We start from the raw sequence: 16,300 nt of genomic DNA, 5'->3' as shown, positions 1-16,300 counted from the left end.
GTAAACGGGGATTTGGGGCAGTTTACTTTGCAGCCACTGCACTCCAGCCTGGGCAACAGAGCAAGAATCAGAACCAAAAAAAAAAAAAAAAAAAAAAACGAACCACAGATGTTAGTATATTAAAAACATTTAACATCATTTTGGGTAATCCTGATGATAAACCAAATAATAATTTACAATGAAAATTAAGTAAAAATGTAACAAATTCATAGTTTACTTTCTTGAATTCACAAAAAACTGCAAGTTTTCCATTTTACTCTATATTTGGCACTTCGTTTGGAACTGAATGATTTCTTGCTTAGGGAAGCCTCGAATAATCACCTTTGTGTTTCCATGCATATTATGATCATTTGTGTTGTTTGTTTGTTCTACAGGCAGGCTCCCATTCTTTGTCACCCAGGCTGGATGGAATGCAATGGCACGATCACAGTTCACTATTACCTCCATCTCCTAGGTTCAAGCGATCCTCTCACCTCAGCCTACTGAGTAGCTGGTACTGCAGGCACGTGCCACTATGCTTTGCTAGTTTTTTTTTTGTTTTTTTTTTTTTTAAAGACAGTCTCGCTCTGTCACCCAGGTTGGAGCACAGTGGCGCTATCTCGACTCACTGCAAGCCCCGCCTCCCGGGTTCACACCATTCTCCTGCCTTGGCGTCCCAAGTAGCTGGGACTACAGGCACCTGCCACCACGCCTGGCTAATTTTTGTATTTTTAGTAGAGATGGGGTTTCACCATGTTAGACAGGCTGGTCTCGAACTCCTGACCTCAGGTGATCTACCTACCTCAGCCTCCCAAAGTGCTGGGGTTACAGGCACAAGCCACCAAGCCAGGCCGCCCTGCTAGTTTTAAAAATTTTATAGGCCGGGCACAGTGGATCACACCTGTAATCCCAGCACTTTGGGAGGCCAAGATGGGTGGATCACGAGGTCAGGAGTTCAACACCAGCCTGGGCAGCATGGTGAAACCCTATCTGTACTAAAAATACAAAAATTAGCCGGGCATGGTGGCACACACCTACAGTTCCAGCTACTTGGGAGGCTGAGACAGGAGAGTCGCTTGAACTGGGAGGCAAGGGCTGCAGTGAGCCGAGATTGCACCACTGCACTCCAGCTTGGGTAACAGAGCAAGTTACCCAAGTTTTTTTTTGACTCCATCTCAAAAAAAAGTTTTTTGGCCGGGCGCGGTGGCTCACGCCTGTAATCCCAGCACTCTGGGAAGACAAGGTGGGCGGATTGTCTGAGCTCAGGAGTTCACGACCAGCCTGGGCAACAAGGTGAAACTTTGGTCTTTACTAAAATACAAAAAAATTAGCTAGGTATGGCGGCGTGTGCCTGTAGTCCCAGCTACTTGGCAGACTGAGGCAGAAGAACGCTGCAGCCTGGGAGGCGGAGGTTGCAGTGAGCCGAGACTGCACCACTGCACTCCAGCTTGGACAACAGTAAGATTCTGTCTCAAAAAAAAAAAAAAAATTTTTTTTAGACAGACAGGGCCTCGCTACGTGACCCAGGCTGTTCTCAAACTCCTGGATTCAAATGATCCTCCCACCTCAGCCTCCCAAAGTGCTAGGACTGCAGGCATGAGCCCTCATTTGTTTACATGGTAAAAAAAAATTTAACTGAGCTATGACTGGGAACAGCGACTCACACCTGTAATCCCAGCACCCACCACATCTCTACAAAAAAATTTAAAAACTAGCAGAGCATGGTGGTGCAGGCCTCTACTCCTAGCTACTTGGGAAACTGAGGTAGGGGATCGTTTCAGCCCAGAAGGTTGAGGCTGCAGTGAGCCGTAACTGTGCCACTATACTTCAGCCTGGGTAACAGAGCAAGACCCTGCCTTAAAACAAAACAAAACAAAAAAAAAGAGGTGTGAGCCCCAGTGCTGTTTTCTCAAGTCAAATAAGACACCCAGTAAACTAAAGGTTCCTACTTATGAAATTTATAAAACTAAAAAGACTCTAGGCTGGGCACAGTGGCTCACGCCTATAATCCTAGCACTTTGGGAGGTCAAGGTGGACAGATCACATGAGGCCAGGAGCTCAAGACCAGCCTGGCCAACATGGCAAAACCACAACTCTACTAAAAATACAAAAATTAGCCAAGTGTGGTGGCGCAAACCTGTAATTCCAACTACTTGGGAGACTGAGGCAAGAGAATTGCCTGAACGCAGGAGGTGGAGGTTGCAGTGAGCTGAGACGGCACCATTGCACTCCAGCCTGGGCAACAATCTCGAAACTCAGTCTCCAAAAAGAAAAAAAAAAATTGTGGGCTGCGCACAGTGGCTCACACCTGTAATCCTAGTACTCTGGGAGGCCAAGGTGGGCGGATCACTTGAGGCCAGGAGTTTGGGACCAGCCTGGCCAACATGGTAAAACCCCATGTCTACTAAAAATATAAAAATTAGCCAGCCATGGTGGCGCACACCTATAACCCCAACTACTCAGGCGGCTGAAGCACAAAAATCCCTTCAACTCAGAAGAGGAGGCAGAGATTGCAGTAAGCCAAAATTAATACCACTGTGCTCCAGCCTGGGCGATAGAGTGAAGAAAAGAAAAAAAATGAAAAATGAAGAAAAAAAAAAAAAGGATTGTGACTGCAGGTAATTTGGAGAAAACATGTCCTTCCTGATACTTTTAAAACACATTTCATAGTTCTCCATTACCACATCAGGCTGACCCTGGTTGAAAGTCTAACTACATCTTAGTAGTCCTTTATATAATCTATGATTATACCAGGGTGGTATTACTAGAGTTTAATAGCTCTGGGATATTTTGCCCTTCTAAAATGTATTTCCAGGCTGGGCACAGTGGCTCACGCCTATAATCCCAGCACTTTGGGAGGCCAAAGCAGGTGGATCACCTGAGGTCAGGAGTTTGAGGTCAACCTGGCCAACGTGGTGAAACCCGTCTCTACTAAAAATACAAAAATTAACTGGATGAGGTGGCCCACCCCTATAATCCCAGCTACTCGGGGGGCTGAGGCAGAATTGCTTGAATCTGGGAGGCAGAGCTTACAGTGAGCTCAGATCACGCCACTGCACTCCAGCTTGGATGACAGGGCAAAACTCTGTCTCAAAAAATATATATATATGTGTGTGTGTGTGTGTATATATATTTTAACATATATATTAAATATACACACACACATATTTATGTATGTATTTTCACATGGGTTTTGTCGTGTTGCCCAGGCTGGTCTCACACTCCTGGACTCAACCAATCCATCCACTTCGGCCTCCCAAAGTGTTGAGATTACAGGTGTCAGTCACTGCACTTGGCCTTAATCCACTCTCATCTTATAAATATCTATACATTTTCAGTTTATTTCCCATACTTACTCACTAAGCTGAGGAAAATTTTTATATACCAAAAACATAACAAAAGCTGCAGATAAGAAAATGGACACCAATATAAGGAGTGACATTCTTGCTGATCCAGCTTCTGCCCAGGATTTTTCTGAAAGAAAAAAGAAGGTATAATTAAGATAAATATAAAGAAAGACATGCCAGCAAGTAATTTCTATAAATGCTTTCCTTCCAGATAATGGTGCGTACTTTTGCCTAAAACGATGTGACATTAAATTTAAGCACCGGGCTGGGCGTGGTGGCTTACGCTTGTAATCCCAGCACTTTGGGAAGCCGAGGCAGGCAAATCACTTGAGATTGGGAATTCGAGACCAACCTGACCAACATGGAGAAACTCTGTCTCTACTAAAAATACAAAATTAGCTGGGCATGGTGGTGCATGCCTATAATCCCAGCTATTTGAGAGGCTAAGGAGAATCGCTTGAATTCGGGAGGTGGAGGTTGCAGTGAGTGGAGATAAGAGCCATTGCACTCCAGACCGGGCAACAAGAGCAAAACTTCATCTCAAAAAAAAAAATTAATTAAATTTAAGCACTGTACAGTACTTGAAGTTTATTAACTGGACATATTACTTTTGGGGGATACATCCATTTTAGAAGTATGAAAAAGCAGAACACCAGACTCTGTAGCACTGGCTTACTGATAAGCCAAAGGGGAAAAAAAGAACATTGTTCTAAATGTTCTAAATTTTATCACATACTGTCAATTTCATATTTCTATACTGGGAGCCAACAGCATAGACAAAATGGCCCTTTTGGAAAAATGAGGTAATTTGGCAATTACTTCAACTGTTTTAAGAACACAGATATTCACAAATACAACTGGAGAAATGTTACACTTTCTCTTTATATCAAATGCATCGGAATATAAACTTGAATCTCAAATGTTTTGGGTACCTCTGTAACTCCAACAATGGGAGAATATTTGTAGTCCCACAAAAGGTAATCTCAGTATTAGCTTAAAAAATTCTATGAACGATAAAAGTACGGAATGAGATTCAGGAAACAGTAAGTAGAAAGAAGTACAGGGCTGTTCTGCCAGGAACTGGTCAATAGCGCGGAGGCCAGGACAACTTTACATTGTGCTCACTGGGGAAGAGGTAGGAGTGGGTGACTCAATTTTTATTTTACCATTATCCCTTGTGTACACTGATAATACTCAAAAGCATTTAAAAATATGTATACTATATGTCCGGGCACGATGGCCCATGCCTGTAATCCCAGCACTCTGGGAGGCCGAGGTGGGCGGATCACAAGGTCAGGAGATCGAGACCATCCTAGCTAACACGGTGAAACCTTGTCTCTCCTAAAAATACAAAAAATTAGCTGGGTGTGGTGGCAGGCGCCTGTAGTCCCAGCTACTTGGGAGGCTGAGGCAGGAGAATGGCGTGAATCCGGGAGGTGGAGCTTGCAGTGAGCCGAGATCACACCACTGCACTCCAGCCTAGGTGACAAAGCGAGACTCCGTTTCTTAAAAAAAAAAAAAAAAAAAAAAAATGCATACTATAATTCAGATATGATTTTTAGTTCCCTTAGAATGGATTCAACTATTGCACAGGTGGCTTTCAAACATGCTTTTATGAAGTATCCTAAAAGTACTGAACTGCCTATACTCTACTACTTTAGCAAATCCTTCTTCATAAAAGTTTATAAATGTGTATTAGACAGCTGTCATTGCTGCTCTACCCCGTCTCCCTTTCCTTGAATTAACACCCTTCCCTTGTCCCATAAGGGGGCCAATCTCAGGAGCCCCTATTCTTACATTCTACCCTCCCAAACCCAGAAGGCTCTCTGGCCCAGGGTTGGACACTTGACCCAAGTAGAAACAAATCATTACTGGCTGACCAGATTTTCTCTTGATAATTTGAAATAAAAGAGATACTGGTTGTCAAGGGATAGTGGGACTTGGAGCTAAAAGGTTAAATGGTGGAGGACACAGTAAGCCAAAGTGGTAAGCCAAAGACATGTATCAGAAAATAGGAGAGGTTGGAACAGAAACCCAGAGAAGCAGAATTGGGAAATACAGCTAAGTTACTTGCTGATTTCTAATGTTCCACTTCCCCTGATGCCTACCTCTATTTCTGGCTCAGTGAGATTATTTCTTATATTCTTTTTCTCTTGTTTAACAATCTTCCTTTTTATTTTTCTTAGTTTAAACTGATGTCTATTCCTTTCAACCAAAAAGTCTTGACTAAATAAAAGATAAGCTTCATTTTATCCCTTGTCTCACTACCACAATTGGAATTAGTAAGATTTTGCTAACTTTTTTCCCCCCGTAGAGACAGGGTCTCCCTATGTTGCCCAGGCTGGACTTGAACTCCTGGGCCCCAGCAATCCTCCCACCTCAGCCCCTCAAGTAGCTGGGACTAAGGTATGTACCACTGAGCCCTGACTAGGTATTACTAAATTCTATGTTGAACACATAAAGAAATAGAAACCAACTGGCTCCTTGCTATTGGTAGACTACAAGAATCAGCATTATCAGGAAGCTTGATGGAAATTCAGATTCCCACCAAAGCAAAAATCTGCATTTTAATGATACTCATGTGATCTTCACACACATTAAAGTTTGAAAAGCTAAAATCTGGCCCACTTTTACAAGTAAGAGGCCCAAAGAAGGAGACTGCACTATCTATTTATAAAAAAAAAATTCCTGAGCCATAGTGGTGGTGGTGTACACCTATAGTCCCAACTACTCAAGAAGCTGAGTCAGGAGAATCGTTTGAGCGCAGAACTTTGATTCTGGCCTGGGCAACACAGTGAGACCCTATCTCTAAAAGGAACCAAATAATGTGAAGCGTATTTCCAAAGCATTTTGTTGTTGTTGTTGTTGCTGTTTGAGAAGGAGTCTCGCTCTGTCGCCCAGGCTGGAGTGCAGTGGCGTGATCTTGGCTCATTGCAACCTCCACCTCCTAGGTTCAAGCAATTCTCCTGCCTCAGCCTCCCGAGCAGCTGGGATTACAGGCATGTGCTACCACATCCGGCTAATTGTTTTTGTATTTTTGGTAGAGATGGGGTTTCACCATATCAGCCAGGCTGGTCCAAGTGATTCTCTTGCCTCAGCCTCCCAAGTAGCTGGGATTACAGATGTGCACCACCACGCCCAGCTAATTTTTGTATTTCTAGTAGAGATGGGGGTTTCACCATGTTAGCCAGGCTGGTCTTGAACTCCTGACCTCAGGTGATCTGCCCACCTTGGCCTACCAAAGTGCTGGGATTACAGTCGTGAGTGAATGTGCCCAGTCTCCAAAGCATTTTAATATCTATTTATGATTAACCTGTAATTTCTCTTGAAATAAGAATTGCTTAGGTTAGTGCTTTGATAATACTAAATATAAATTATTCTTACCTATTTGTTAAATTTAGCAAGTTTTCTGTAAGATTTTAGTTATGTGAAAAACTAAATTATCTTTTCCCACTTTCAGTAAACAATCAATCTAACTTTCCAACTAGTCGCTATTCTTCTTCCTTTTTTTTTTTTTTGAGACGGAGTCTTGCTCTGTTGCCCAGTCTGGAGTGCAGTGGCCTGATCTCAGCTAACTGCCTCCCAGGTTCAAGTGATTCTCCCCTTTCAGCCTCCGGAGTAGCTGGGATTACAGGCACGTGCCACCAGGACCAACTAATTTTTGTATTTTTAGTAGAAACGGAGTTTCACATTGTTGGCCAGGCTGGTCTTGAACTCCTGACCTCAGGTGATCCGCCCACCTTGGCCTACCAAAGTGTTAGGATTACAGGTGTGAGCCACCGCACCCGGCCTCCAACCAGTCCCTATTATTCTAACTTTGTTATGTTTCATGTTAATCTCAAAAAGAAGATTTGCTCATCTCTTATTTCTGAAATTTATTGCAGGAAGGAAGAGGATCATGATATAGCACAAAAGATCATAATATTGTTCGGTGGAACAATAAACCAAGCATGCCTATCTGTTAGTACTCTAATTCATTAACCCACAGACGTATTGATATGTATGCTTTTTAGGAGTACAGAGAATTAAAAACACACTTTAAACATCTCAGGTCAAACATGAAAAGGTCTCTGCAGAATCTTGTAATAGCAAATGGCTAACTGTCTGTTACATTTATCCTCTGGTTACTATCTAATTTAATATATATCTTGAGGCCTCCTAATAAGTTATATTCACTCATAAGTTATATTCTCTAAAAAAAGCATAATCAGCAAAAAGTTGCAAAAACATCAGGGTGTACTAAATCCAATTGAATAAAAAATGTTGTTTTGGTTTATAAATATAAATCCCATTTATTTATTTATTATTTATTTACTTTTATGAGATAGTGTCTCACTCTGTTGCCCAGGCTGGAGTGCAGTGGTGCAATCATAGCTCACTGCAGCCTTCAACTCCTGGGAGTTGAACGCCTTCAACTTCAATCCTCCTGCCTCAGCCTCCTGACTAGCTGGGACCACAGGTGTTTGTGACCATGCCTGGTTAATTAATCATTATTATTATTATTATTATTATTATTTTTGAGATGGAGTCTCGCTCAGTCACCCAGGCTGGAGTGCAGTGGCGTGATCTCAGCTCACTACAACCTCCGCCTCCTGGGTTCAAGCAATTTTCCTGTCTTAGCCTCCCAAGTAGCTGGGATCACAGGTGCATGCCACCATGCCCAGATAATTTTTGTATTTTTAGTAGAGATGGGGTTTCACCATGTTGGCTAGGATGGTCTTGATCTCTTGACCTCGTGATCCGCCCACCTCGGTCTCACAAACTGCTGGAATTACAGGCGTGAGCCACTGCACTTGGCAATTTTTTAGTTTTGTATTTAGAGACCAGGTCTCACTATTTTGCCCAGGCTGGTCTTGAACTCCTGGCTTCAAGCAATCCTCCTGCTTCAGCCTCCCAAAGTGCTGGGATTACTGGTATGAGCCATTGAACTGGGCTAGAAAACCTATTTAAACACAAACCATTTTCACAAGGCTAAAATAGTTATTTTTCTATTTTATTAAATAAAAAGCTATTCAATAAAGTAGGTAAGGAATGAGGGTAATATAAATATAAGTATTGAGTTTTCTATAGGTTGACATCAAAGCAAAGACACATTATACACACAAGTAGTGTATATTTTTTCAGGACGTCCATTATGATAATTTATAACTATAGAGCGGGTGTGGTGGCTCACTCCTGTAATGGCAGCACTTTGGAAGGCCAAGGTGGGCAGATCGCCTGACGTCAAGAGTTCAAGACCAGCCTAGCCAACAGGGTGAAACCCTGTCTCTACTAACAATATAAAACATTAGTCAGGCATGGTGGCACACCCCTGTAGTCCCAGCTACTGGGGAGGCTGAGGTACGAGAATTGCTGGATCCCGGGAGGTGAAGGTTGTGATGAGCCAAAATTGTGCCACTGCACTCCATCCTGGGCGACAGCTATTAATTATAGACAAATCATAGATAATAAACTGTTTTGGAGATACACATCACATTATATACTTCTTAAAGTTATGCTACTTTTAAATCCATCTAAAGGTATGCTACTTTTAAATCCAATTAACTTACCCCAAGCCCAGTTTTAACTTACTTTCCTGCTAGAATCAGGTGCAGAGTATAAGAAAAACTAACACAAATAATTTAATATTATAAGCATCTTTTAAAACCTTCAAAACCATTATTTTTTTTTTTTTTTTTGTAGAGGGAGTCTCGCTCCGTCACCCTGGCTAGAGTGCAGTGGCATGATCTCGGCTCACTGCAACCTCCGTCTCCTGGCTTCAAGCGATTCTCCTGTCTCAGCCTCGGGAGTAGCTGGGATTACAGGCGCCTGCCACCACGCCCAGCTAACTTTTTTGTATTTTTAGTAGAGACGGGTTTTCACCATGTTGGTCAGTCTGGTCTCGAACTCCTGACCTCAGGTGATCCACCCGCCGCAGCCTCCGAAAGTGCTGGGGTTACAGGTGTGAGCCACCGCACCAGGGCATTGATAATTTTTTTATCCTGAAGATATCTGCATACATAAGAATGACTTTTAAGAAAGAATGATGGATCTTCCCCGCCTTTCTTAGCAATTCTCTTTAGAACTTCTATCCAAGCTATGTACTTAAATATAGTTGTGATTAGCGCTGTCCGCTAAACATCTATTGAGTACCAAATGCTTTATTCACTCTGTGCTCCTAAGAAGCTGATGCCACCATTAGCTGGCTAGATATTCCCCTTCCCCCGACAAGGAAGAGTAGAGTTAAAAGGGGCATTTAGTTTATAGGAAAGCAAGATCACTGGGCTAGAGTGAAGGCAAGATTCATGGAGTTTGTGGAAATTTTGTTGAAGATTAAAAGATGGGAAAAGGGGGAGGGCGCAGAGGCTCATGGCTGTAATCCCAGCACTTTGGAAGGCTAGGACAGGTGGATCACCTGAGGTCGGGAGATTGAGACCAGACTGGCCGACATGGTGAAATCCCGTCTCTATTAAAAATGTAAAAAATTAGCCAGACACGGTGGTTGGCACCTGTAATCTCAGCTACTCAGGAGGTTGAGACCGGAGAATCCCTTGAACCCGTGAGGCGGAGGTTGCAGTGAGCAGGGATCGTGCCATTGCACTCCAGCCTGGGTAACAAGAGTGAAACTCCCTCTCAAAAAGAAAAAAAGAAAAAACAAAAAGATGGAAAAAGAGTCAGCTTTTGTTTTGTTTTGTTTTGAGATGGAGTTTCGCTCTGTCACCCAGGCTGGAGTGCAGTGACGCCATCTTGGCTCATTGCAACCTCCGCCTCAGCCTCCCAGGTTCAAGCAATTCTCCTGCCTCAGCCTCCCAAATAGCTGGGACTGTAGGTGCCTGCCACCATGCCTGGCTAATTTTTGTATTTTTAGTATATACAGGGTTTCACCATATTGGTCAGGCTGGTCTCGAACTCCTGACCTCAGGCAATCCTTCTGCCTCTGCCTCCCAAAGTGCTAGGATTACAGGCGTGAGCCATGGTGCCCGGCCTACAGTCAGCCTTCTATCCTGTACATGTGCAGCTAACTATTTTAAAAGACTTAAATAGGTAATAGTCTTTTTTTTTTTTGAAACAGGGTCTCCATCAACCAGGCTACAGTGCAATGGTGCAATCACGGCCCCCTGCAGCCTGGATCTCCAAGGCTCAAGAGATCCTCTTAACCTCAGCCTCCCAAGTAGCTGAGATTACAGGCGTGCATCATGCCCAGCTAATTCTTGTATTATTATTATTTTTTTTAATAGAGACAGGGTCCCACTATGTTATGTTGCCCAGGCTGATCTCAAATTCCTGGGCTCAGGCAATCCTCCTGCCTTGCCCACCCAAAGTGCTGGGATTACATGTGTGGGCCATCAAACCCAGCCTAATGTACTCCTCTTAAGTTAAAAATTAAATAAGGCTTTTAGTATGCTAGCTCTAAAACTATAATATTTTTCTTTACATTATGAATTTACCAGTACTAAAGTAAAGAATAAGATGAGTGAAAGGAGTTAGTGTTTAACTGGACTAAAGAACATTAATTACCCTGAGTTTTCCTTGAGTAGACAGGTCTCTAATTGCTACCTGTCTTATTATAGTTGAATGATGAAAGATATAGACATTTGAACAAAATTAAGATCTAAGTTTAACTTGATATTTTCTTCACTCTCTAAAATTAGGCAAACTTAAGCATTGTACTCTATAGTAACACAAGAAAACAACTGATGAGGGTGCAATAAAGCCTAATGACATTCCACTCAGAGGTTCTCCTTTCGCACAAACTGGTAAACAGAGAATGGTGGCAATTATAATTCAATAATCCTTGGGTATAATTCTAACAAGAGTTCTAAACATAGATTAAAAAGTCATAAATCTTGTTTTTATACGTCTACATTTAAATTTATAGCAAACACATTTAAAATGTGCCTTCTTATGGCCACATTACACATACGTGCCTTTTAGCATTACAGCTACTTACACCAGTACTGCTCTATCACCCAGGCTGGAATGCAGTGGCGTGATCTCGGCTCACTGCAACCTCTGCCTCCCAGGTTCAAGTGATTCTCCTGCCTCAGCCTCCCAAGTAGCTGGAATTACAGGTGTGCACCACCATACCCAGCTAATTTTTGTACTTTTAGGAGAGACAAGGTTTCACCATGTTAGTCAGGCTGGTCTTGAACTCCTGACCTCATGATCTGCCTGCCTCGGCCTCTCAAAGTACTGAGATTACAAGCATGAGCCACCATATCAGCCTAAGTAATGTATATGACCTGGTATATATATATATATATAACTCAAGAAAAGATTTAAAAAATTTTTAAAAACCAGCATTTAATCCCAAAGCACTGATATTTTCTCTTCTATTCCATTATTTTAAAATGCTTATTTTTGATTATCCATCAAATTGATTTCACACCCCTCACAAGGGTCATGACTTATATACTGAAAAACACAGGCTGGGCGCGGGTGACTCAGACCTGTAATCCCAGCACTTTGGGAGGCCAAGGTGGGCGGATCACAACGTCAGAAGATCGAGACCATCCTGGCTAACATGGTAAAATCCCATCTCTACTAAAAATGCAAAAAATTAGCCCCGCATGGTGGCGGGTGCCTGTAGTCTCAGCTACTCGGAGGCTGAGGCAGGAGAATAGTGTGAACCCGGGCAGTGGAGCTTGCAGTAAGCCAAGATCGTACCACTGCACTCCAGCCTGGGCAACAGAGCAAGACTCCGTTTCAAAACAAAACAAAAAAAAGATAGAGGTTTTTCATCATAATTAAATTTCCACAAACTTCCCCAATCACAAGTATTGTAAGTGGAAGTAAAAAATCACATTTTACAGATCTCGAACTTGTCTTCAACATTTAGTTCATCATCTTCAAAAAATAGCTCCCCTGCTAAACTCATTAGCTATATGATCTATCCAAGCAGCAACAAGATGGCCAGGCCATGGCAATCCTCTTCCCATTTTCCCTCACCACTCAGGGCTCAACAGCATGGTGAAGCTCAGGTGGGGGTAGGGGATGGAGAGCACAACGGCTACTTTCCCTCAGTACAACATGGCATCTGAAGCTTGATAGGAGAGCAGAACTGGTGAGACCTGAGGGAAGGGTCCAGGGCCTGTATTCAGTCAGAATCACTGCTGGAAGAGGAGGAGGAATGCTTGCTATGCTTGTGGTGCTTGTGCATCTTTTTATGAGCTTTCTTTATCTTCTTCTGTATCTTCTTGTCCACTATCACTGCTGGTCTGACCATGCCAGGAGCCAAAGGATTCACAGGAGGCATTCCAGGGGCAGGTGGTAGGTATGGAGGAGGGTAGGGACCCGAGTGTTGGCATCCTGGATACCCTGGCTGTGGCACAGGATGAGGGGCCAACCTGGGGGGAAAGCCAAATTGCCCTGTGGAGCTCCTGGGGGAGGAGGACAGGGACCCGGGGGAAAGGGTGGGTTGATAGGTGGTGGGTGGGCAGGATTGGAACCTACAGGGCACCCGATGTTGGGGGGATATGGATTTGGCCCTGGCTTCCCGGCATTGGGATTCCGCATGTTTAGGTGTGTCCTCCAGCCTTTCCACCACCGCCTGGGCTTGATGCATCCTCAAGAGCTTCTTAACTAGTTCCACCTCCTGTCTGCTCTCTCATCTTCATCATGCAAAAATTAGACTTTCCGTGTTACTTCTGCCTTACTCAAGTATTCAAAGTGGTCCACAGACTACTAGGCTCAGCTCTGAGACTAGAGGCCAGAGTAATGGTAAGGAATCCACTAAATGTGCAAACATTGCAGATAGCGTGTAAAATAGTTCAAACATACATATGATGACAACTACTTATTTGCCAAAGTTATATATGTCACTTAATAAAATACAAATGCATTTCCAAGTATCATGGAATTTACAGGAACATTCTGACACCATCCTGAACAGGCCAACTTCATCGCCTACTGACACCCAACAGAAACCCTCTGCTCCTGACAAGGTAATCTTACCTACACACATAAAAGTTTCACACTAACCTTCAATCCTACTACTCTATATCTCCTAGCCTGAAACACCCTTCCCTTCTCTCTACTTATGCAAATCTTACTTACCTGGCAAAGCACAATGGCTCATGCCTGTAATTCCAGCATTTGGGGAGGCCAAGGCAGGAAGACACTTGAGACCAGGACTTCAAGACACCCTGGCCCGCCTCTTCTCTATAAAAAATAAATAATTAGCTGGGCATGGTGGCACATACTTGTAGTCCCAGTTACTTGGTGGAGCTGACACGGGAAGATCGCATGAGCCCAGGTGGCTGAGGCTGCAGCGAGCTATGATCATGCCACTGCACTCCAGCACAGGTGACACAGCGAGGCCGTGTCTCAAGCCACTAAAAACAGGCCTTACTTCACCATGAAGGCATGCCTTCACATCCCTTCCCTGTCTTCCTATAGATTTGTGATCTATAGATGTCATGTGACAGCATCATAAGAATAATTGTGTTGAATGTTCTGTTGTAATAAAATAAGATAAAAAAATAAGAGTACTTTGGAAGTTTCAAGGTTTTATTTTTTGAATAGCTTTAGGTAAACATCATGAATAGTAAAACTGGCTGCTACCTCAAATGAGATGTCAATTTTTAGGGATGCCCTATCTGGAAAACACTTTTTCAGGAAATGCAGACCTTGGAATATATCACCCTCAGTAGTAGAGTCTTCAAAACAATCTTTTATTCAGAGCTGATTTACACATTAACAATGATTCATTTCTCTGTTTTTGAAGTTATATGAAGTTACCTGGCTTCAGTGTATATAAGCTGGAAAAATACCAAATACATAAAGGTGACAGAGTCAAATTAGACTGTTGGAGACATTTTAAATTATTTGAAAATACATTAACATTTTCTGCTACACACTCTTAAAGCTCTCCTTAGCCATCACTGGTGGTGGAACACACCTGTGTGAGCTACAGACAAACTTCTTAGGATCACTTCAAGTTTATGAGCTTTAAAATCATTTAAAGAACAATTCCAGGCCAACACGGAATCAAAGTAGTTTCTAGGCACAGTTTTTTCCTTAAAACAATATTTAAAGCCGTGAGTGAGATTCTGCAATTATAGAGGCAGTAGGAATAAAGAGAAAACAAAAACCAAAAATAAAGCCGTGAGAAATGTCAGGATGTAGTAGGGGCAAAAAACTTTAGAATGAGTGACCTCAGCTGTAACTAAGTAACTGCTAATATTTATTTAGCCCCCACTTCATATCCAAGCATTACTCTAAATCTTTTACGTGAATTATTTCGTTCAACCCACGCACCACCTATTAAGTAGATATTATTATTATCCCCATTTCACAGTTCAGACACTGAGGTTTTCTGAAAGTTACCAAGTCCAAGATTACAAGAAAACAGTAGGGCAGGGACTCACACACCACCTGCCACCTGGAAGTATTAAGTCCTTGCTCCTAACTACTACTTCACTGATCTGGCTTTATGACTTTGTAAGTCATATACCCACCTGGGCCTCAGTTTCTTCATCTGTATAAACAACGCAACGAATGCTACAGTACAGCTCCTTCCAGCTCTGCCTAGCGTCGTCATCATCAACCTTACAATCTACCTGAGCGTCAACAAGCCAGTGTCATCCTTTCTTTTAAGTGAATTGTACTCAAACAGCATTTACAATGCACCTACTAGGCGTACGGCCTTGTGCTGCGCGAGCGCCCAAGCCCAACTCCCTCACGGTCTCTGCTCCCGCCCCTGCGCCAGCAGGCTCCCTCTTTCCCCACAACTCTCCGAGACCTGCGGGGGTCCTTTTTCCCTCCGGACACACAGAAGCCTCCGCCCACCCCCAGCTCTGCTCCCTGGGCCCACTCACCCTTCTGGTGATCTCTGCGGCCAGGCGCCGCGGGACCCCGCGTCTCCGCTGCCCCGTCCCCCACGGGGGTCGTGTGGTGAGCGCCCGTCCGCGAGCGTTCGGCGACTCTGCCTTTCGCCATGGCAGCTGCAAGGAAGCTGAAAGAAGCGGTGCGGTGCCGCGCCCCCTAAACAACAAAATTCTATCGCAGGCTCCTTACTACGCCGAAGCGCCACGGCCAGATCCACTTCCGGTGCGACCGCCTCACCCGGCACGACCTCAACCTAGCTAGCACAGCGACGCCCTGCAAACACCCGCAGCGCCCACCCCAGGCTAAACCCCGCCCCGTGCCGCCCCCGAGCCTCGCGCGCTCGTGCCGGCCCAGTAACCGCGAGACAAGTCAGGGTCCTGGACCGCCCCTTTCAGTGCCCCGCCCCACCTACGGGAAAGAGGTAGTCACAGGGCGCCCGGGCGAGAGCATGCGCAGTCGCGGCACCCAGGTCACCCGGCTGCGGCTCCCTGGCCCTGGCGTCCAAAGCTCAGCCTTAATTACCCGGAAGTGCGGTCCCCGGGACGTCAAACCTTTTGTCCAGGCCGCCGGAAGTGCCTGTGATTAGTCGGCATTTCGCGGCTGAGGCTGATTGAGCCCATTACGTCAGTTCCGCCGCTGCTGTCCTCAATTTGGAGGCGCCAGAGTGCTTGGTCTAAATATGGTGGAAAATACAAAGGCTGAGCAAAACCTGCCTGAGTTTCAGGAAACTAAGGCTCAGAGAGGGCTACGTAAAACCTGTGAAGGTCACAGGATGGCAAAAATGGGCTTAGACTCCAGGTTGTCTTGTTCCCAAAGCTAACCGCTTTGCATTACCTGCTGCCCTCCCCACCTTACTACTAAACCCAAGCCAGCTCTACATTTAGCTCATTCGTAAACTAAGCGGAAACATGCCTTTTACACAGGTACTTTTTCTGCTTCTACTCCTCAGAGCACATTCAGCTTACTCACTGTGGTTACCTCTTGAAAGTAACTTGGAGGCCAGGCGCGGTGGTTCACGCCTGTAATTCCAGCACTTTGGGAGGCCAAGGCGGGTGGATCTTCTGAGGTGAAGAGTTGGAGACCGGCCTGGCCAACATGGTGAAACGCTGTCTCTACTAATAATACAAAAATTAGGCCAGGTGCAGTGGCTCATGCTTGTAATCCCA

At 44.2% G+C, this 16,300-nt stretch overlaps 1 protein-coding gene across 1 annotated transcript in view; it reads right to left on the bottom strand.

Annotated features, from left to right (window-relative positions):
* The window catches only part of TMEM41B (transmembrane protein 41B), a 29,691-nt gene extending 14,115 nt beyond the window's left edge, over positions 1 to 15,576 (bottom strand). The window contains exons 1-2 of the mRNA XM_012000226.1: positions 15,125 to 15,576; positions 3,336 to 3,453 (exon numbers count right to left, since the gene is read on the bottom strand). Coding sequence (XP_011855616.1) covers positions 3,336 to 3,453; positions 15,125 to 15,245 — 239 coding nt within the window. The 5' untranslated portion in view covers positions 15,246 to 15,576. The remainder of the gene's footprint in view (positions 1 to 3,335; positions 3,454 to 15,124) is intronic.
* Positions 15,577 to 16,300: the final 724 nt, after the last annotated feature.

The sequence above is a fragment of the Mandrillus leucophaeus genome, unplaced genomic scaffold (genome assembly GCF_000951045.1).
Source record: "Mandrillus leucophaeus isolate KB7577 unplaced genomic scaffold, Mleu.le_1.0 Scaffold622, whole genome shotgun sequence".
Classification (NCBI taxonomy): domain Eukaryota; kingdom Metazoa; phylum Chordata; class Mammalia; order Primates; family Cercopithecidae; genus Mandrillus; species Mandrillus leucophaeus.
This window is presented reverse-complemented; position numbering and strand designations above follow the sequence as displayed.